The sequence below is a fragment of the Mytilus edulis genome, chromosome 11, assembly GCF_963676685.1.
Source record: "Mytilus edulis chromosome 11, xbMytEdul2.2, whole genome shotgun sequence".
NCBI lineage: Eukaryota > Metazoa > Mollusca > Bivalvia > Mytilida > Mytilidae > Mytilus > Mytilus edulis.
This window is the reverse complement of record NC_092354.1, coordinates 79,768,340-79,792,363: the sequence shown is the minus strand read 5'-3', so window position 1 is coordinate 79,792,363 and position 24,024 is coordinate 79,768,340. Positions and strand designations below refer to the sequence as shown.

Here is a 24,024-nt window from a genome sequence, read left to right as displayed (position 1 = left end):
AGCAGCACTTCTATTATTGACCTTCAGCTCAAAGTCACAGAGAGCTCTGCACACAGATAAAGGAGCAGCACTTCTATTATTGACCGTCAGCTCATAGTCACAGCGAGCTCTGAACACAGAAAAAGGAGCAGCACTTCTATTATTGACCTTCAGCTCAGTCACAGCGAGCTCTGAACACAGAAAAAGGAGCAGCACTTCTATTATTGACCTTCAGCTCAGTCACAGCGAGCTCTGAACACAGAAAAAGGAGCAGCACTTCTATTATTGACCTTCAGCTCAGTCACAGCGAGCTCTGAACACAGAAAAAGGAGCAGCACTTCTATTATTGACCTTCAGCTCAGTCACAGCCAGCTCTGAACACAGAAAAAGGAGCAGCACTTCTATTATTGACCTTCAGCTCAAAGTCACAGCGAGCTCTGAACACAGAAAAAGGAGCAGCACTTCTATTATTGACCTTCAGCTCAAAGTCACAGCGAGCTCTGAACACAGAAAAAGGAGCAGCACTTCTATTATTGACCTTCAGCTAATAGTCACAGTGAGCTCTGAACACAGAAAAAGCAACTACTCAATTATAAATGAGATTCAACATTCTAAGACAGACACTTTGTTTGATTTGTTTTGCTCTCTGTTGTTGATGACAGTTAGACCAAGAAAAACATAGCCTTTTTGAATTGCAGTAAAACAAATATAATGTGATTACAACAACCATAGCAAAACACAATACATCACCTACTGAAATATATAAGATAAAAGGTTAAAACACACTATACAAATTATTGAAATCAAAGGATCTCTGTTTTGTTAATCTTTTCTTCCTGAAGATTTAAAATTGAGGGTTAATCTCTTTTAACAAGAAACCCGTTACCAAGGAATCGGAAGCTTCTTTATCTAAAATGGGGAACCAACCCCTTATATTAGTGTATTAACCATTTATAATATGTATGTTTGAGAAAGTTCAAACTTTCAAATCAATAATCAAATTGATATGTTTGGGAGTAATGATTCAAGTTCTCAACCAGAATGACATTACTGCTGCCTTAAGATTAAGTCAAAGTGAAGAATTTGAACCAGTTATTGAGAAATATATAGAATATTGGAATAATTATTAATACTGCATCAATAAGAAAAAAATATTTTGTATTGCCTTTAAGACAAATATGTATTTAAATTGATTTCAGTGATGTGAACAGAGAAAAATAAATCAATATTTTAAATTACGTTTAAAAATTTACAATAATTATGCAACTAAATATATTGACATACTGAAAAATAAAACCATGCTACACTTTGTTTAGAATTTCCATGGAAACTGCAACTACATCCAACCTTGCAATAGTAAACTTTTAAATCCTTCTTATAAAAATATAAAATGGAAAGCAGGTATTTCATCAAGTTTCATCAAGTTTCATATTTAAAATGATTCTTGTTTGTAATAAACAAACTTCTATTTACAAAAAAATATGACACTTGGTTAATAAATATAAATATACATTGAAACATTCCAAACTGTTCCATAAATTTTGAATTTCCATGGAAATTTTGCTTATACTATAAAAAGATTTAATCAGTGGCGGATCAAGAAATATTCCTAAGAGGGGCCCATTGCCTGCCAAAGAGGGGCACCATTCAGTGATTCACTATATGATCAACCAAATTGTTCCCACAAAAAAGGGAGTGGGGGTGGTGGAGGGATGGTCCCCCTTAAATGATCTTCCTACAATTTTTATGGACAGAACTCATCATTTTGAAAAAACACTTCAATTCCTAGTCAGTCACCTGTACCTTATTAATACAGAAAAGACACCTTGAAACCTTGACACCTTGTCAACAATGGTATGTTTAGTCCTCCTGAGTTTATATCATTAATTGTATTCAAACATGAATTATAGATCTGAGGGGACAGCTTCCATGGGGAATTCTAACTGTGTGTAAATATCAACTGAAATTAAAATATTGGTGAAAAAAAAAAAAAACAAAAGTACAAATTAAGGAAAAAATACAAAATATATGGCAACTGATGAAATGAAAACAACTGCTTCAAGGGAGACAACTATTACCTAATCTGGCAATTTTTCTAAATCTCTGGGATCCCTTGAATGTCGGAGGGTCCACTGAGAGCAAAAATAAAGCAAAATAAATAATTGTGCCTATACAGCAAAGCATAATATCTATAACCTGTTTTGTGGATTGTTGAAAACTTACATGTTCGTTGATATTGAATTTCGTTGTTTTGCCGAAGTATGCATAAAATTTGGTATTGGTTGAACATTGAACTTTGTGGTTTTTATTTTATTTTATTGGTAAAGATAGCTGGGAATGACATGAGAGAACAACAGACCTTCAGCAAGAAAACTAGCTATCCTTGTCAATCAAGATTGGAGTCGCATAAACCTGCCATGTGATTTATTCTAAGTCGCATGAACCTGCCATGTGATTTATTCTAACTCATAGCCTTAGTATTGCTAGGCTAGTGATACAGTACATAAACTACTTATATTATTCAGCCAAAGAGTCACCTTAAGTGTAGGTAAAATATCTTGCCTAAATATTACTTAATTAAAATCCTCAATGCAAATACATAAGAAACTCACTTCTTTTCAAAAACATTGAATAAACACATTTGTGAATCTGTCAAACATTTCAGATGAAATACTTTTATCTTCTACTTGTACAGGAATCAAAGTACAGAGCTATATATATAAAGTTGTAGAAAATCACAGTAAAGACTTACGAGTTTGTAGTTTCTTGAAAACTCTTTTAGACATGAAATCCTGGAATCTTTGACAGTAAAAACTAGGTCTATGTACAGATATAGAATCCTAAAATCACAAGGAAAATTTCATAGTTTATAGTATAATGTGTACAGCTTGTTCTCTCAACCTACTTGGTAGAAGAAAAAAGTCAAATCCTTGAAGGAAAAATTTGTATAATTCTTGTCATATTGTTTAACTCATCCCATCTATAACTATTGATTTTGTTGTTTGTTCTTTGAGACGTTCCCTGTCTATAACTATTGTTTTGGTGATATGTTCTTTGACACTTTCCCCATCAAAACTATTGATTTGATGGTATGTTCTTTGAGACTTTCCCCATCGTTAACTATTGATTTTGTGGTTTCCTCTTTGTGACTTTCCCCATCTATACTATTGATTTAGTGGTATGTTCTTTGGGACGTTCCCCATCTATAACTATTGATTTGTTGGTATATTATGGTATAATCTTTGAGACGTTCCCCATCTATAACTATTGATTTGTTGGTATGTTCTTTGGGACATTCCCCATCTATAACTATTGATTTGTTGGTATATTATGGTATAATCTTTGAGACGTTCCCCATCTATACTATTGATTTGGTGGTATGTTCTTTGGGACGTTCCCCATCTATACTATTGATTTGGTGGTATGTTCTTTGGGACGTTCCCCATCTATACTATTGATTTAGTGGTATGTTCTTTGGGACATTCCCCATCTATAACTATTGATTTGTTGGTATATTATGGTATAATCTTTGAGACGTTCCCCATCTATAACTATTGATTTGTTGGTATGTTCTTTGGGACATTCCCCATCTATAACTATTGATTTGTTGGTATATTATGGTATAATCTTTGAGACGTTCCCCATCTATACTATTAATTTGGTGGTATGTTCTTTGGGACGTTCCCCATCTATACTATTGATTTAGTGGTATGTTCTTTGGGACGTTCCCCATCTATAACTAATGATTTGTTGGTATATTATGGTATAATCTTTGAGACGTTCCCCATCTATAACTATTGATTTGTTGGTATGTTCTTTGGGATGTTCCCCATCTACATGATCTATAACTATTGATTTGTTGGTATATTCTTTGGGACGTTCCCCATCTATAACTATCGATTTGTTGGTATATTCTTTGAAACTTTCCCCCTCATAACTATTGATTTGATGGTATGTTTTTTGAGACTTTCCCCATCTATAACTATTGACTTGGTGGTATGTTCTTTGAAGACTTTCCCGATCTATAACTATTGATTTGGTGGTATGTTCTTTGAGACTTTCCCCATCTATAACTATTAATTTGCTGGTATGTTCTTCGAGCCTTTCCCCATCATAACTATTGATTTGATGGTATATTATGATACATGTGTATTCTTTGAGACTTACCCCATCTATAACTATAGATTTCATGGTATGTTCAAGTTTTTTCTTCAGTCTGTAACTCTGTAATATATCTATTATACCAAGGAATATTAACAACCTTTCTCCTTTTGCATTTTTTGCAGGAATACCACCAGGCCTAAAAATAAACAAATATATTAATAGAAAGATGCATGGTTTGAAACAAAATCATTGTATTATAATTTTTTAATTGATATAAAAATCTAACCTTAATGGGAATTACTACTGCCCCTCCCTGACCCTGTACTGAACCCCTGACTTAAGGCGTATATTCATCCTCCTCCTCATCATCTACATTTCTGGCCTGTAAAGATTCTATAGCCGTGGAATAATTTGCCAGTCTACTGACATCTAGTGCCCCCCCCCCTGTACAGAACCCCTGACTTACGGCGTATCTTCATCCTCCTCCTTCTCATCATCTATTTTCTGGCCTGTATAGATTCTATAGCTGTGGAATAATTTGCCAGTCTACTGACATCTAGTGCCCCTCCCCACCCTGTACAGAACCCCTGACTTACGGCGTATCTTCATCCTCCTCCTCCTCATCATCTACATTTCTGGCCTGTATAGATTCTATAGCTGTGGAATAATTTGCCAGTCTACTGACATCTAGTGCCCCCCCCTGTACAGAACCCCTGACTTACGGCGTATCTTCATCCTCCTCCTCTTCATCATCTACATTTCTGGCCTGTATAGATTCTATAGCTGTGGAATAATTTGCCAGTCTACTAACATCTAGTGCCCCCCCCCCTGTACAGAACCCCTGACTTACGGCGTATCTTCATCCTCCTCCTCTTCATCATCTACATTTCTGGCCTGTATAGATTCTATAGCCGTGGAATAATTTGCCAGTCTTGTCTTCATTGACTTAGTTCTTGTTAATGAGGTACCTAAGGAAAAAGATGATGTAGGCATAAAATTCAATCCTTTGTTATCACTACAGTGTATTATCATGTCATTATTTTAATTACAGTGTTGGTATATTATGGTATATTCTTTGAGACGTTCCCCATCTATAACTATTGATTTGTTTGACATTGTACATTAAGTCTAAGTAGGCTTCAATTATCCAAATGGTACACAGCAACATGTTTGTTTTCATCACAGACTTAATACTGTCACTTTATTAAAAAAAATTGATATGCTGTACACAAACTGCTTAAAAACTTGGTGTTCATTTTATTTCAAGCAAACCTAAGTAAATCCAATACATTTTAATGCTCATTTCTCAACAGTAAAAAATCTGTTATTACTCCTAAAACTGACCAAAAACCATCTCTATTAAATAAGATGCATGTGGAATCGAAACAGGCAACAATTGTGCTCCACATGGCTTCAAATCAAAACAAATGTTATATTTTACATATTTTGATATTTTTGTATTATTTTTTAAACAACTATTGGGGAAAATGTTGTAACTTGATGTCAAAAAATATAAGTAGGACTGAATTTTGGTCCTCGGGGCTCTTTTGCTTCGTACTTTGTTTGGACTTTTTAACTTTTTTGGATTCGAACGTCACTGGTGAGTCTTTTGTGGACGAAACGTGCGTCTGGCGTATATACAAAATTTAGTCCTGGTATCTATGATGAGTTTATTCACTCATACTCTGCTGAGATGAAATCAGATGAACTTGGTTAGTTTAAATACTGTGGATTCATTATTTTCATATTGGATATCAATTCTTCATTGATTTTGTGGGTACAGTTGAACACAAATTTAAATGTTCAAAGAATTGCAAATTTTCTATGACTTGAATGTAGAATTTTGCATATATGTGATAATAAATAAATCCAAAGTAAGCCAACATTAGTAAACAACTGTTCCATGACCAAGCAAACAAATATAAGTTACCAACATTTGACCAACAGTTTCTTGACCAAGTTCTATAAATTCAATATATCCCTGGTTTTTAAAAGTTTCTGTTTGAGTTTAATAGTTCCAGATGAAGGTGGATCAAGCAAATTGCTTCAGGCACAAAATAAAATTTAAAAAGTTTTATTCTATACTTTAAAAGGCCCTATATTTATATCACAAACAATTAACAAACAAGGATTGAGCTATCAAATTGACAGCAAACTGGGCTTTTCTGTGTTTTACATAGGCTCTTTCAGACTTAATTGACTCAACCTTTTTCTCCATAATGACGCCTTTTGACGCAACTCCCTTTACTCCATATAATGACGCCTTTTGACGCCACTCCCTTTACTCCATAATGACGCCTTTTGGCGCCACTCCCTTTACTCCATATAATGACGCCTTTTGACGCCACTCCCTTTACTCCATAATGACGCCTTTTGGCGCCACTCCCTTTACTCCATAATGACGCCTTCGACGCCTGTGTAGTACCTCAGTTGAAAGGTTTTGACTACGAAATGTCTGCATTAGACTTAATAAAATTTGTATCCAATATGAAAAGGATATTCATAAGATTATCTGACTTAAATTTATTTGATGAAATATTTGTTTTTTGCAATGCATTAATACTTTCAGGCATATTTTCAGCATTTTATTGAAAATTCCATTAAGGAAAGGGTTAAATTTATAAATAATTGATATACTAACTAATAGCATTAGATCTGTACTATACTAGCTTCTAAATAAAAAATAGTAACAATAATAATTTTAATAAAGCAAATGTCTAGAATTATAATATGTTTTCTTTATATAAAGATAGAAAGATTAGCATATGACAACTATATGGTTTTGTGTCAACTTTTAATTATTAAAAATACAAAATGAAAGTAAGCAATTATATGATTGATTGATGTTAAACCCCACTTTCAGCAACATTTGTTATTTTGCCGCAGTCAGTTTTAATTGGTTGAAGAAGCCAGGCACTCTGGGAATAAACCACCAACCTACGACGGGAAAACCATCTTTGTAAATTGAGATAGTTGATATGCAATATGTGGGGTTTAAACTCTCTACCTCAGTGTTAACAGGCTAGTGATACAGTAGTCAAACTACAAAGACTACTCAGCCACCAAGGCCCCAAGGTATATGAAGAAATTTGATTAACAGATGGAGATTTTGAACCAACTACTTTAGGACAATATATCATGTATATACATGTAGTTCATAATTTTTTTCTCATCATGTTGAGTTTAAAAGTTTCTGAGCAAGATTAAAATAGAAACTTGAATGGTCCCCAGTGCAATACAGTATTTCTTCATAGGAGGTTGTTTGATTTTAAAAATTAATTAAGCATTAATATACAACTGTCAAAGAGGATAAATATTATACTTGTCAGAGATTTGGGAGGGACATCAGTTTCTTGGATATTTTTTTTGAAATGATTTTCTAAAATAGAGAGTGTTCTTTGAACTTCTTTCTGTGAAGTGTGTTCAGCCATAGTCACCTTTTGCCTGTAGGTGTGCAGATATTGACCTTCAGGTAGTTGTTAGCAACCATACTACTTAAACAACCTTGACTACAAATGAGGGTCTGGCAAGGTCATTGGCGATCATACCAAACGTCAGTGATGTTCATACGAGTTTAGAATATTACCTATGATTCAAAACTGCACACACATTAAAAACCAAAGTCAAGGTACATAATTCCATACTACAGACACATTTAAAACACTCCGATTCAGACTCGATAATATTACCCATAATTCCATACTACAGACACATTTAAAACCAATCCAATTCAGGGTCCATAATATTTCCCATGATTCAATACTACACACACATTTAGAACCAGGGAAATTCAAAATACATTAATTATAAAATCACCCCAAAATTAAAGTTATATATTAGTACCCAACACCAGTGATTAGTAATATGTTTAATACTAACTCTCTCCATTGGAGTCTACAATAGAAACAAATTTATCAAAGACCTCAAAGTACTCAAAGAAAACCAATTCATATTGCTGAAAAAATTGAACAGAAATTTAAAAGAGTGGAAAATTGGCAGTTTGTTAATCATCAGTTAGAACTCAAGACTACAATTGTTATTAATTAAATTCATAAATTAAAACATCCATATTCGATATGGTCTTATTTCTTCACTGGCTAAATTTGACAATAAGAACGAGTGTTTAAAACAAGAAATGAAAACATTCTACTAACATTATAAATTTAGTTTTGACATTTCTACACAATTTACACTATGTATTAGTTCAGGTTTAGATATTAAACTTATGAGTTATCATATATGGTTACATTTTGTATGTATAGTAATTGTTCTCTCCCTAACTATTTTTATTTATTTTTAAATTTTAAAATTTGTGTTTTTAAACATCAATAAATAAATGTAATCATTCTATATGGTCCCTGAAAATTTGTTGTCTATAAAAATAACTGTCATAATTACAAACAGTTAATAATGAAAACAATTAAGATTTGCAGTGATTTAGAATTACTTTCAAATTTTGCAAGTATTTCATCAAACAGAAAAGACATTTTAAGCATGTTTAAAGAATAAAGATCAAAACAATTTCTATGAGAAGGGCTAAAAAAACAGGTATTTATATTCTTTATAATTAGCGTAAGGTTAATACATTAAAAGAAAAGTTAATTTATTTAGAACCTTTTGGGGGTGTTCATTATGATTCCACATGGTATTTCCAAATACAGTCAGCTAGCTTGATTACCATAAAACATTACTAATACATTGCAGTATTTAATTGTTATTATTTAATTACTTGATTGTTGTTTGCTTTAAGCCGAATCAGCATTTAAAAACTTTATCTGGGTTAATTGTGGTTTGCTTTAAGCCGAATCAGCATTTAAAGACTTTATCTGGGCGATCTGTTTTATTGGGTGATGACGAACATATGATGGTAATGTGGACTTGAAAATCGACCTAACATTAACAAGATATAAATTGATTTGTGTATAATTTCTAGTTCTTTTCAATTATAAAACAATTGTAAGATTTATCCTATTTTCAAGCAAGCAAACTTAACCTCATCCATTTTTATACATACTAGGTTAAGCTGAATTAAGCGTGATTCGTGTGCTTTTTTTTTTTTTATCTTAACAAAATAGTCTAGAAACTAGATTACTACATATATATATATCTATGTTAGTTTGTTAGTAAAGCACACCTGTTTTATTTATGGGTTTAGCACCTGAAGAATCTGCCTCTGGAGACGGACCGTCTAATGTTGGAATGTCTGTATGATCTGCCCCGGAATCTTCTCGTGTACGTCCCTGTAAAAACAATGGAATTTTTACAATATTTTACTTTATTTTAATCCATTGCAATTTTACAACTAAATTATCTCCCCTGCAATGTATCTTTTATTATTTCTTTACAAGATTTCAAGTTACTATTTTGAAAATAAATCACAAATGGACTGGTCACTTTGGATGGTTGGGCCCCCACTATCATGTTTAAAGCCACCACATTCTGTATGTGCTTGTTCAAAGTCAACAGCCTGTAATTCAGTCGTCATTGTTGCAGTGTTATATATTTATTTTTCATTCATTATTTTGTACATAATTTAGGCCTTTAGTTCTCACGTTAGAATTGTTTTACATTTGTCATTTCAGTGGCTTTTATAGCTGACTATGCAGTATGTGTTTGCTCATTGTTAAAGGTTGTACAGTGACCAATAGTTGTTAATTTGTGTGTCATTTGGTTTCTTGTGAAAAGTTGTTTTATTGGCGATCATACCACATCTTTTTTAAATGAACAGACTCAGTAGAAATCATCTTTACATTCTGCTGTCATGCACAGTCATACCTAAGCAATTCATTATCTAAAGCTGAGTTTGTAAATACTGTAAATACTTTGAAAACAATAGACATGCAAGTAAGTTTTTGATTGTCAATGATTATTATATTTGTTCAAGAAATTTTCACAATTTTTTTGCAATTTCAGTTCGGATAGAAATTGACCTAATGCAAGTGAATATCAATACATTTGTCAAACTGTGTGAGATTGAAAAAATCTCTTCAGAAAGTGTGTAAATGTTTGAAAATCAACTTGGTGTAAGAACCCTACAAAACACTAAAATTGATCTTTTATTTCGTATTTGAATATTCACAAATCTATCAAAGTTATATATACATGCACTTGCATTTTTTCATGATTATCAGAATATAAATGTGTATAGAGAGGATCAGTACCGTTAACAAACATGTACACACACTTTTGGGCATACAGCCTATAGGTTTAAACTTTGTAAAATCTTTTACAGATGATAAAACTAACATACCTTTTCCCTCTCTGCTTGATCTAAGTTGTATATACCCACTAACAAACTATAATCCATTATTTTAAAGCTTTCAAGTACCTAAAAATAGATATGATGCAACACATCAAGCAAATTAATGGGTGCCATGTTTTTACATTTGATTATGATCTATAAATGACTTTATTTGTCATGAAATAAACAGCTATTTCTTAAGTCTAATATCCAAATTGTTTCTAGCAAGTTAACAAGAAGTTTTTTTCGCCATGTTGAAGATAGTCATTCTAAATAAATTCTAGATGATGATTGTTTTCTCCATCTTATGTATTAAACAGATCTGTTAAATACTTGGAGTTGATGTTCTCTTCTTCATACAACTATCTACAGAGCTTTGTCTTCATCTTATGCTTAATCAATATATACCTTTTTTCATGTAACATAGGGAATTTCTTTCTTATTGATTACAAAGTTTTGATAAGCTACTTTTTGAGATCTGGCAGCAATTAGAAATAAAAGCACTTCAGTTGTTGATATTTAGATTTTAGTTGCCTTGGATACATTATTATTCGTAAGATACCAAATTTTCGTGGATTTTGTGGCTTTTCAAAACTACATAATCAAATATCTACGAACATAGACATTTTCCTCAATCCATTGGTACCAACAAGAATAAATGAATCCACATTATTTGCATTTGGGTTACTGTCTTATTGGGGTAAACCCAACATCTTCTTTATTTTGGAAATCAATGATGCACTAACATTCTGTATGTGCCAGTCCCAAGTCAGGAGCTTGCATGCTTGTAAATCAGTTGCTGAATGACATATTAAAATTTCGTTCAATAACATTGATTTTTTTTTCTACATCAATCAGGTCTTATCCTATTGCATAAATTTTCTGCCTTTTTTGCTGTCCCTATGTTTTGTGTGTTCCTGTGTGTATATATATTATAACTTACCCGACAGTCCCTTATAAGTGTCTTTATAAGAGGTTCATGTTTGTCTTCCCTATGTTTTGTGTGTTCCTGTGTATATATTATAACTTACCCGACAGTCCCTTATAAGTGTCTTCATAAGAGGTTCATGTTTGTCTTTTTCAAGATATATTCCATCTGCATGTATATTTATAAAGTCTAAGTCTTTGTACACAGGAACAGATTTTTCACGTTCGTGTTTGGATGCTTTACGTTTATAAGTACTTCCTTTTAAATCATATTTTTCAGACATTTTCACTGTTGTCGGAAGTAAATTGTTCATCACAACAAATCTAATGTTCTTACCACCACACTGAAAGAGAAAAAAACATGAGATTTTAATATTTGATAAATGTGTTGGAAGTAAATTATTCATCACAACAAATCAAAAGTTTTTATATGAGACAAATCATTGTTAACGAGACTTTAAAATTTCATAAAACGTGTCATGTTCAAATCACTACCTTTAATATATTATATATACATATATACTGCATCGATGCTATTTGCCCAGTCATATTTGCTTTGATTGTTTAATTGTACAGGGTTCTCGCTAAGGATTTTTAAAGGCGAGTCCAGGGACTCATCATTTTTGGCCATGATGAGTACAACAGCAAGAAGAAAATGTTTTATTGCAATATAATATAATATTTTAGTCTCCATTTCCTAACAGAGCAATGAAATGACATTAAATTCAGATCACTTTTAAATTATTGCCATTAAATGATGATATTTGTGTTAAACTATGTCAAGTTAATACAAAATATTTCAATCTTGATGCATCTGTGGACTCACCAGTTTTGAAAATGGTGAGTCCAGACAGATTTTGATGAGTCCAGGACTCATGGACTCGCCTTAGTGAGAACCCTAAGTGTATGTGATATACAGTCGCTGACCATATATTATGCCTTGTTTATGATCTTGACAATGCATTTCAGTAGAGTTTTACTTATGATGTCATTAAAGTACTGGTTTGCAAAATTTATACGTCATCACTCCAAATTTTTAATGATTGTCTTTGCCCTACATATTTCATTAGGAACAGTTGAAGGAGTTTCAGTATATAAATATAAATTTTACTAGCCAAAAAACAGGATAGAAAAGGTGAAAGTACAAAATTTCACCTTCAAATTAACAAATGATTTATTATTTCCATTCATGTTTTTGTATTTTTGCCTTTAATGCAGTGTATTCTATTCTTCATCCATAGACCTTATAACGTTTACTAAACAGTATGGGTTTTGCTCATTGTTGAAGGTCATACAGTGCCCTTTAGTTGATTACATCCTTTTCCTTTGGTCTTAAGTGGATAGCTGTCATGCCACATCTCCTTATTTCATTATTTAGGAAATAAAACCTATTAAACAATACTTATCTTTAAAATGGTACTAACTAAATACCTACCTGATAACAGTATAGACCATAAAACTTGGGTAACAATGTACAAGGATTTTGGTTTAACTAACTAATTACCTACCTGATAACAGTATAGACCATAAAACTTGGGTAACAATGTACAAGGATTAACTTAATACCTACCTGATAACAGTATAGACCATAAAACTTGGGTAACAATGTACAAGGATTTTGGTTTAAATTCTGTAAGATATAAAACATATATTGAAATGTGTACAAATACATTGAAGGTGTTTCCATTAACTAACATGTACATTTCTTGTCAAAATATATAATACAAGAATATATAAATAGTTTTAAAATTATAATCATGGGTATCAATTTCAAGGATAAAAACAAATTGTATTAATTTTCTGCTAACAGCTTGCAGGAAATGGATTTCTTTTTTTAACATTTTATTTTGGGTCATTTTTACTTTTTCTCATTAACGAAATCCATGAAAATATATAAACCATGATTATATTGATTCTTGTATTTGATTATAATAATATAAAATTGCCAACAGAATGAATCATTAGATACCATCTTTTTGATTAAGGAGAAAATTCAGTTTCATTAAACATGTGAATTGTAATAATTTCATGTTCACATCATTTTCACTAATATTTTTTTTTATCAGTCATGTCAGTAGGAAGAGAAAAAAAAGATTTCTAATGATAATTTTGTTTTCACTTCCTCCTTTATATTTTTAGAACAGGTTTCCAACAAAATAAATCATGAATTAGCATCCAAGATAAAAATTTAGCTTCCTTAAACATGTGAAATCCAAAAATTGTAACACCCATCTAATACATTGCAATAATTATAACCAAAAATGGTTAATTTTTTTTATTAAATCTCATTTTTCTATATATTTCTTGTTTCACATCCTATATCCTAACATTTTGCATGTTTCAGTCCTCTTAAATAACTAACATTTGTAAAGTCATTATTATTTCATTATTTCAGCATGAGAATTCTGGTTTTTTTTGGGTTTTTTTAATTTTTAATATTTTATTTTATAGTTTACTAGTTAGTTATCTATCTCACCATATAATAGCCTGGTAAAAGTTTCTGTAAGAAGTCAGCCTCTTTATGCTGTACTGTCTTTATAATAAATTCATCATCATTTGTCAGGTAAAAAATGCTTCCACTGGCACCAGGGTTAGATAACTCCTTCAGAGCTTCATCACAACACGATAACTGTAATAAGATACAAATACTAGTTCATTTGGGTAAGTTAACCTCTTCAGATCCCCCGCATCAATTGATAATGAACTCAACATCTAGACTAAGTTTTGATATGCAGTGTTCTAGCTACAAAATTTGAACAGGGCACAGCGACCGCCCTTTTTTTATTGACGCCCGTGCCTTTTTTCTGCCGTCCCTCGGGTGCCCAGCTGTTTTTTTGCGGAAAATCGGCAATTTCTGACTTAGAAATACGGGTAATTTCGTAATTCTTCCATGAACAGGAAGTTCAGCTACCTGTGCAAACTGTCAAATTAAGTAACCCATTAAGTGCATGGCTTCTCCTGACAGCTTTGGTGTCAAACACATTGTTAATTAACACCAATTACCTTAGCTTTAGGTCATACATAATTAGTGTATATCAACAAAATGAGTTACTTCCCCTTATTTATCACCTGTTCACAATATATTCCTTAAATTTATGTTTCTTTTCAAAAAGGATTAAATATAAAATTAATTTAATGCAAATGCATATATAAATTTGAATTATTTTTACTTGAATACACTTCAAAAATAAATATTTTGAAAATTATATTTTGCATCTTTACTCCCGTTAACTGATCTATCAAGTGAAATGAAGTATAAAAAATTCACAATGAAGCAAGGGAAAATAAAGATAAAAAAGAAATATAATATGAAGGAAACAGCTTCCTTAACATGCTAACAGGGTCTCAGCATCATCACCATAAAAATATGAAGTCAACCATATAAAATTGTCCCTAAAGTATTGAAATATATGTATTAGTCTATTTTAACTGAAACTTGAAGTTACAAGAATGCATAATAAAAGTTATGTGCTAATTAATTATGAGGCTTAACGAATTGCCTTTTTTTAATGACATTAATTAACGCGTAAAATTGCCCTTTTTTCAATGACATGTACACGTAAAATTGCTCTTTTTCTGACTAGCACCCTGCCCTTTTTAAATCCTGGCTAGAACACTGGGTATGCCAGGTGAGCGTACTGTAATATTTGTATATGTTTAACACTGTAACATTCTGTCTGTGTCTGTCCAATGTCAGGAACCTTTAATTCAATGGTTGTCATTTGTTACTGTTTAGCAAGTTAGATATTAGTTTATCATTTATTGTTTTGTACATAAATCAGGCCGTTAGTTTTCTCATTTGAATTGTTTTACCTTTGTCATTTTGTGGGCACTTTATATTAGATTATGCAGTATTGGTTTGGCTCATTGTTGAAGGTCATAAGTCACTTTTAGTCTTTATTATCTATGCCATTGGGTTTCTAGGGGAGATTTGTCTCATTGACAATCATATAATAGATTAATTTTATAGGATAACTGTATTCAGATAGAAATATTAAATAAATATAATATTTACACATCTTTTTCACAAAAATGTTGAAACAGAATCTTTAAAATCAACTGTAAATGGAATTTTTATTGCCAATGTTGGTGATAACAGTATTATTCTTCATAGGGATAAAATAAAAAACAAAAAAACATAATTTTATGATTTTTCTATCTGTTAAACATGTTAAAACTTCTAAAAAACAGATATATAGACAGGAAACATATCAAATATATTTCTTACTTACCAAAAAATCATCTGGCTGGATTCCAAACAATTCACGAAAATAACGAAATGCAATTGGTGCGTATGTTTTGAATCGAAAATCGCTCAGATGATGAGCTGGGGTCAAATTACTGCCTTCTCTGAAAATATATGACATATGAGTTGATTCAATTATTCTATTGCTTGACATGTGTATTAGAAAGATAAATATGGACGTTTTTATAGTGATATCTATTTATAACTTTGTATCCTATATTTAGTAAGCAGTGATATTGTTGCCTTTTTTCAATACTACCTCTACCGTTTTTTATTGGGAAAAATGCATATTTTTATTGAAATTGGGAAATATGTATATTTTATTTTAAACACATCTCCGATTTTTTGCTGACCTTTGCTGTCTTTTCTACACTGTTTTTTCGTATATTTTGGTTGTCAGACATTTTCAACCTAAAAGGTACTTTTTGGAGAGGGGAAAGACACAGAAACAATGATGGTACTTAATGCATTGAAAACCACATGTGTTACAAACACCATGATGAATCTGATCAGAAAACTGGATCTCAAAAGTGCTTTCTAATATCAAAATAATAATATGAATACTAAATTTACAAACATTACTACCAATGCCATCGCTGTTTTGGGAAAATGTATAACTTTTTGGGAGGAATTTAAAGCCATTTTTTTTTGTAATTGGGAATTTTGTCTAGGGGAAAAGGCTGAATTTCGGCTGTAATTTGAGGCAAACAATATCACTGGTAAGCCCATACTACAGCAAGAAACAAGGATCCACTATAGTAACATGCAATTTGTATTTATATTGTCTCATAGATTAAATTAATTTGTTCAGTGTATGTTTACTTGTATTTGTTAATATGTCTTTTGATTGAGTAATGGATATTTTGGAGGGTGTTTTCATATGTTGTAATGCTCTCCTATTGTTTCAGGTTAGGGTGAAGGTTGGCACCTGTTAAACATGTAATCCCGCTGCATTTATTTGCACCTGTCCTAAGTCAGGAACCTGCTATCCATTGGTTGTCATTTGTTGATGTGGTTCATAAGTGTTCCTATATTTTTTATATAGATAAGACCCTTGGTTTTCCTGTTTGAATGGTTTAACATTGAACAATAGTCAATTTTGGGGCCCTTAATAGCTTGCTGTTCTGTGTTTCCTGTTTAGGAGGCCGTACTTTTTGAATGGAGAGTTGTCTCATTGGCACTCGTACCACATCTTCTTATAAATATTGAGTATGACAGTTTAAACCAAATTTTCCACAGTTCCTATGTGTATATTTAAATATACATATAAATGTAGGCCTGGAAAGTATCAGGGACTATATTTTAGTGTGTGTATACTAAGTGGCAAACACGGCAGCATCTTAGTTTGTAATGTGATGTCTAATGAAAGAACATTTATTCCAATCTTTCAAAAATATTGCTACCTTCCTATACTCTCTTCCTACTTTGGTATAGGGTAATACTTCGAGGGTACTGTAATTATTGCATGCATTTATTTATGTAATTTTTGAAACTTTAATTATTGCTAGTTATTATTATATCAACATCTAGTACTCACGAAGGAAAGAAGACACTTTCTACAACAGCAAAGTCCTGCATGAGAACGTCCCTCTCTGGTTTAGATGACAAACCTCCCACGCTCTGTCCTATACCCAACTGTATGGCAGCCATTAACTCGGATGTAGGTTTCTACAAAATACAATTCCAACATTCTGAACACTGTGTGAAAAATATCAACTAAGGAATGTTAAAAGGTGGCACAAGTCAACTGAGAACTTGACAGTCACTTTTGTTGTTTAACTAACGATGCAAAGCAGTCAGTTAAACAGATTTATTAGTTTTTATTGGCAGAGGAAGCTGGAGTACCTTCAGAACCATACACAATCAGTAGGATAACTGACATCCAAGTCAATTAGATATCTGCCAGGGTTAAAACTCACAACACCAGTGTTGATAGGCTTGTGATACCAGTCTGTGCCAAAAACTTTTTCATATACATAAATATATATCATTGCTCATTGGATTTGTATCCTGGTTTTTTTTAGTTGAAAAAAGTTTTATTCAAATGCAATCAATAAAAAGAAGATGAGGTCTGATTGCCAATGAGAAAACTCTCAACAAGAGACTAAATGACACAGAAATTAACAACTATAGGTCACCATATTACAAGTATTGTTTTTTTCTACTTATGATCTAATAAGATTTTGTAAATCTTATGAAATTATGGTATTAATTAAAATAAAAAAAATATTTTTGTGAAAAAATTACGGGTATGATATTTATTACATGTATTATAAACAACATAATAAGGTAAGAAAATGAGATACTGATTTGTCTTGGTCCCGAAATGTCTCCTGTCTTGCCAAACTGTCTATCAATCATGTCTACTAAATATGTGTCCTACGGTGCCAAACTGTCTTAAACTTTGAGCTAAACCTGTCCAGGTGACGAACTGTACTGTAAAGTTACCTTATCTATAAAGCGCAGCATTGATTCGGAACAGTAAGACTGGTTTCCGAGAATAGTATACTTTTGACCTGTTAAAAAGTACCTGACAAAGAACCAGTTAAAAATTATTGATTGCAAGTAAACAAGTCGAAGAAAAAGGTTTTGCATTTAAATAAACAGAATACAGAAACATGTCAAATTAATATTTGTGTTTTTGTTTATAATTATATTTTGTTCATCAAAGTTGGATGAAATTTATTTTCTGCAGAATAATTGTACTTGTCCCAACGGACAAGCTTGATATAGCTTTTACTTGTTCGACCTTTTTTCCCTCTGGTACCGGACAATCGGACTAGCGTTATTGTCGAGGCCTGGTATATAAATGACACATGAGCTTTGTGGGACAGATATCAACCTTATGTAAGTGCACATATACATGTACATGCACAAGACGTTGATTGATTCTGAAACATTTATATATGAAATAAAAGATGAAAGTTGTCCTGATTTGTAGGGTTTTTATATCAACTAAGTTCAGAATCAGATCATTATGCATAGTGATTTTTCAACTTTGAAATAAATGAACAGACCATTGATATTCATTAACATTTATTAGGACGATTTCTATCCCCCACAACTCATATACATGTAAACTGCTATTTTTACATTGTTATGATTGTTGTAGACCATAGTCATGATGTTTAGAATATAATGACCACCTATATCTACCTTTTTATAAGTGACCATTCCTGTGTGATGGTCCACTCTCCTGTGTCCATGATGTATAGAATATAATGACCACCTATATAATATCTACCTTTTTATAAGTGACCATTCCTGTGTGATGGTCCACTCTCCTGTGTCCAATCTTCTTCTCTCTGTCTTTACCAGCATGTATACTACTAGACGGCCTCAGTGTATCTGTAGCCATGTTTTGGTTTGTCTGTGGCTAAAATTAAACAATTGTAGATATTTTTATTTCTTTAGAAAAAATTATCAATGATCTAAATAGCATAATTTGCTCACCTAGGTCTCTATATCATCTATATGAGCATTTCAAATATGGACCATCTCAACATGCTGAAACATTTTTGACTAGAATAAAATGTTAATTTTCAAAATAATCTGTTATTTGTTGGTCTTGTACATGTATTACTGACCAAAAAAATTTGATTACAGTTTCTCAAGTATTACATGAATATGGAACAAAATATATTTAAAAAATGAAGGCAGTGATTGATGCAGTCTTTTATTGAATTAGTTAGTTTACATCGACTTCCCCGTTTTGAATTTACTCTAAAAAAAAATAAACACATGACATAACTTGGTTGATCATGTCAGGGGTGTGGAAATATTTGTTGTGAGCACTTGTCCCCGGGCAAGTAAAACTAAAAATTTAACTTGTCCGGAAAATGTTTTACTTGCCCTGATGATCCCAATAAAAATTGAAGTATTTCTTGTTAGCTAATATATGATTCTTAATTAATGTAGCACTATTGTGCATCACAAACAAATGAAATCCATTTGTTTATATGTGTCAAAAATTTAGAAAAGTAGAAAATGGGTTAACATCAATGGGACAGAAATGTAACAGCAAACCAACCAATGAAATAACATGTAAAGGACAATTTTGCAGCAGTTTGGAATAAAAATTGTAGCCAGTAGGTAAATAATAATTATACTAAATTTGAGGACAGTGATTGAAGAAATGTAAACTAAATAATATAGATTAACTATTGATTTTGTGGTGTTTCTCTCAACTGACACACTTGTTGTTTTTTCTTGATTATTTATTTTTTTTAAATACTCTGTGTCCTCCGTTTGCATTTAAGGTTTTCTACTCGACTCATGATTCTTTTTGCCTTGCTTGTCCAGCTTTTTATTAAGTATTTGTCAATCTGAATCTCGATACAAAATTTAAAGAAATGACACTTCCAGTAAATGATGGATGAAACTTAATCGACGATCCCGGGTCAATAGACAAAGCCAATGCAATGTTACGCGACTCAGGTTCGCATACTTATTTTTATTTATTTTGGTAATCGATCTATTTCCGGTATCATGTAATATTTATCGTCATGAACATTGATACAGTAAAACCTGTATAAACCGGCCGGCTACGGGACTCTGGAAAAGGGCCGGTTTGGACAGTGAGCCGGTTTATTCAGGTTTCCGTTTTGACCGGAAGTTAATGACTTGTGACGTTCGACATTTTGTATGTCAAAGTTCTCTCTGATTGTAAATTATATCCTATAAATTAAAATACTTTTACTTCGTTTTTCATTGTTTGCATTTGCATCATAATGCTCGCGTTGTTTGAATTGTAAGACGAGAGTTTCGATTCACTCCCATGATCAATAATTTGAAATGTTGGAATGGCCGATTAAAAAGCCAGAATATTATCAAAAGTAATTTCATCACTTTCAAAACGTTGTCGTACAGTGTACAATATCCATTGATTGTTGTTATCCGGGTGTTTTTTTTTATCAAGGTCATTTGTTTAGGGGTTCACAACAGGGAACCCAGGATTTCGAAATCACGATGTGAATTTCTTACTCCGCGATTTTAATTTGTTTATCCAAGTAAAAACGTAAGTTCAATCCAAGATATACTAGGTGTGTATTTTTGTTTAATTGACCCGTTTATAATGTTTTAATAAATAAAACAGCTCACTACTGTACGATTGTAGGTTCACAGTTTGACACCTGACTAATTGATTATCACAAAAAGCCATATTGTATAAACAAATATGTTTTGATTGCATATCGATCTTGAAATTAATATGGGGACGAAGTCCCCAATAACAGTAGAAAATTCAATAAAAAAAAAAATCGGGAAAATTTCCCGAATTTTTCATTGTACTAATGAACTCAAAATCGTTCAATTTTTTTTATGTCATGTTTTGAAATCCTGGACCTGCGCAGAAATGTACAATGTACTTCCTTTTTCCGGTCTCGTTTGTATGAAACTTTGAGTAAAATATATATTTATCAGTCTAGTATAAAATAGGAAGGAATGCGCAATACCAATTTCATTTTTAATAATTCCTTGATATGAAAAAACGTTACCTGATGATAGCGTTTCTTTGTTTACATTGCATATGACGTCATAACTTAAATAACGTCACAACTAAAATCCCTAACAAAAGAACCAAAATCGGAAACGTTACGGTATTTCCGTTTCTTTTTCTTAACAAATATATAAATGTAAGTTACAAAAAAATAATTCATACAGACTTCGTCCCCATTTACAGGTAATGCCTGCCTCATATTAAGACAAACCAGTTTTGACAGGTAATAATTAATGTAATTAAGAGTATTGGGACTTCATAATTAGACCGGAATTCGGAATACACAGGGTTCGGTTTACAAAGGGTATTTTAACAAAGACTTTGAATGGAAAAATAAGGGACTTTCATTTTCGGCCGGAATGGACAGGAAACCGGTTTATTCAGGGTCCGGTTTAATCAGGTTTGACTGTATTTTTACTTGTTGAACATTGGTTTATTTTACATAAATTAAACATCTTTATATGTTTTGAAATTTTATGTTTTTGTTGGATTTGAACTTTGTCTTGTATATTTTTTACTTGTCCATGGGCAACCAAGACAAAAATAATTACTTGTCCGGTTGTTCAAATGTACGAGTCGGGCGAGTCGGGCATAGCATTTCCACACCCCTGCATGTGTCATATATTTTGATGGTCCATTTGCTATATATATTGTAATTTCTTTAGTACAATATATAATTAGGCTTTTTTGTCGTCTTTCCAATTATTTTATGCATTTCCCTTTACGCCTTTTAAGTTTCTTCTAAAGTTTAAATTATTGACAGCCTTACAGTCATGATAGTCCAGATTGTCTCTGGTGTATGTGTGTCTTATTATCAATCATACCACATGATTGGCACATCTCCATATTTTCATATCAATATACAACCTTACTATAAACATGATAAAACGTACTAACCTCTAATGGTGATTGTTTATATATTTCTCTCGGTAATGTACCTGATAAATAAAACATTGTAAACATTAAAATAATCATGATAATATTACCATTGTAGTTATAATCATGATAATACTGTCATGACTGTGGATTTATATAATCTTTTAATGCATAAATTAAATGAACCAATTATCATGATCAATGATGATGAACAATAAAGGAAAATTCAAATTTGAGTGGTTATTTGATTTTGTGGTTTCAGCATTTAAACATTTAAAACTAAAAATTGAAAAGATCATGAAAATAATACTGACTGCGGCAAACAGTTATCATGATATACATGATTTCGAATTGCTTTTTCCAGAAAAAAATTGAGGCAACAAGAAATTTCATTACACCACAATGTGCTATTAGAAGTTTTCCCCACATGCCGAGCCCGAGGTCAATGCAGCAGGAGATTCCGAATCAAATCTAGAATCTCCTGTATTACTGTTAAGTGTTTTACCAACAATGACCAACAGAGGATCACCAGTGTTGTATACAGGAACTCATTCTTTCCTGGAACAATCATGGAATGAAATACATTCTTTGTAGATTTCCGCTCAGCGTCCAGACAAGACTATAATACATTAATTCAATACCAGACTTATCATTCATTATCACTGAACTAGTATATATTTGTTTAGGGGCCTGCTGAAGGACGCCTCCGGGTGCGGGAATTTCTCGTTGCATTGAAGACCTGTTGGTGACCTTCTGTTGTTGTCTGCTCTATGGTCGGGTTGTTGTCTCTTTGGCACATTCCCCATTTCCATTCTCAATTTTATTAACATGGATATTATAATGTAAATATGCTTATCATGCTCAGTGATGCTTATAGTGTAGTTATTACTGCATCTAACCTTAGTATAACCATATCTTAAATTTGTTCATGTAAGACTTATAATATAATTTATTATGCCTCAACCTTAGAGTGTGTAAAATTTATGACAGCTTCCGACCTAAATTAGAGTTTCTGCAAAGAAATGATAACTAGAGTTATACAAATTATATGCGATATTCACCTTCTTTTGGAATATTTTGTATGACAGATTGATCATTATGTGTGGGGACGTTTTGGTCGACACTAGTCGCCATCTTCCGTGTATTCGATCGATTTCTTGTATATTTTTTTGTTGTTTATGGCTAAATCACTGTTTCCTTAAGCCATTGTGAAAGTGTTTTATTGTCTCAGGACCATTCAATCGACTACTATGCAAAAAGCGGCGTAAAATTCATAAAATTCCATCTTTCTGTCATCTAGATTATGGGGTGATTATTCCGGAAGTATTGAAACCGCATGCGCACACAGAAGGACAAATGTATTTCCGTAAACATGAAAAATTTGGCTCACCTGGTCACAGGTCACATCCTCAATCTTGTTGACTTATTTTTACAGAGATATTTCCTTGTTGATCTTTTGCTTTTGAAATTAAATGAGATAGGGGAAATTCGCCTAATTGCGGACACTTTTATGATTGCCAATGAGACGACTAGTCACTATCCACAAAAGACCAAAATGACACAGACATTAACAACTATAGGTCACCGTACGGCCTTCAACAATGAGCAAAGCCCATACCGCATAGTCAGCTATAATAGGTAATTTAAGTCCTTGAATGACTTATCGGCCCTTACATATTTAATGTGGGATTCGTGATGTTCTCTGTTGTGTCAAGTGTATTATTGTTTAATTGTTTGTCTTTTTCATTTTTAGCCAGGACGTTGTCAATTATGACTGTCCCTCTTTAAATTAATATCGCTTGATTCAAAATTAGAGTATAGTAAAATACAGTTAAACAGTTAAAAGAAGTATAGATAAAAAAAGAAATTTCAACTACTTATTTTATATTTTTATTAAGGTATAAAAATAATGAAAAATAATTTTTCAATATGTATTTGCATTCTATTTGCTTTCGATTTTATCTTTTTTAACCCCAAAAACGTAAATTTAAGGAACAATTTTGAATGGTGACAAATAAGGGGAAGGAACTCCAGTTGTTTTATTTACGATCTAAAGCTAAGGTACTTGTTAATTAACAATGTGTTTGGCACCAAAGCTGTCAAGTGAAGCCATGCACTAAATACGATAACGCTGTATGGAGTTTGAGTTTACAC

The 24,024-nt window shown here is 32.1% G+C and overlaps 1 protein-coding gene across 41 annotated transcripts in view; it reads right to left on the bottom strand.

Annotated features, from left to right (window-relative positions):
* Positions 1 to 23,230, bottom strand: part of LOC139496371 (phosphatidylinositol 4-phosphate 5-kinase type-1 alpha-like) — a 40,170-nt gene extending 16,940 nt beyond the window's left edge. For 15 of the 41 annotated variants that reach the window (XR_011657636.1, XR_011657637.1, XR_011657639.1 and 12 more), the window contains exons 1-13: positions 22,932 to 23,230; positions 21,892 to 21,932; positions 18,742 to 18,873; positions 17,035 to 17,165; positions 15,484 to 15,601; positions 13,728 to 13,880; positions 12,822 to 12,881; positions 11,356 to 11,595; positions 10,334 to 10,411; positions 9,218 to 9,323; positions 4,934 to 5,051; positions 4,147 to 4,279; positions 2,732 to 2,819 (exon numbers count right to left, since the gene is read on the bottom strand). Coding sequence is in view for 37 of the 41 variants with exons in the window: in XM_071284913.1 (XP_071141014.1) it covers positions 2,732 to 2,819; positions 4,147 to 4,279; positions 4,934 to 5,051; positions 9,218 to 9,323; positions 10,334 to 10,411; positions 11,356 to 11,595; positions 12,822 to 12,881; positions 13,728 to 13,880; positions 15,484 to 15,601; positions 17,035 to 17,165; positions 18,742 to 18,873; positions 21,892 to 21,932; positions 22,932 to 23,004 (1,471 nt within the window). In the remaining 4 variants the exon portion in view is untranslated. Of the gene's footprint in view, positions 1 to 2,057; positions 2,112 to 2,731; positions 2,820 to 4,146; positions 4,280 to 4,933; positions 5,052 to 7,962; positions 7,978 to 9,217; positions 9,324 to 10,333; positions 10,412 to 11,355; positions 11,596 to 12,821; positions 12,882 to 13,727; positions 13,881 to 15,483; positions 15,602 to 17,034; positions 17,166 to 18,653; positions 18,701 to 18,741; positions 18,874 to 21,891; positions 22,006 to 22,911 lie in introns of those variants that run through there. The other 26 variants (XM_071284915.1, XM_071284921.1, XM_071284927.1 and 23 more) reach the window with 7 other exon arrangements.
* Positions 23,231 to 24,024: the final 794 nt, after the last annotated feature.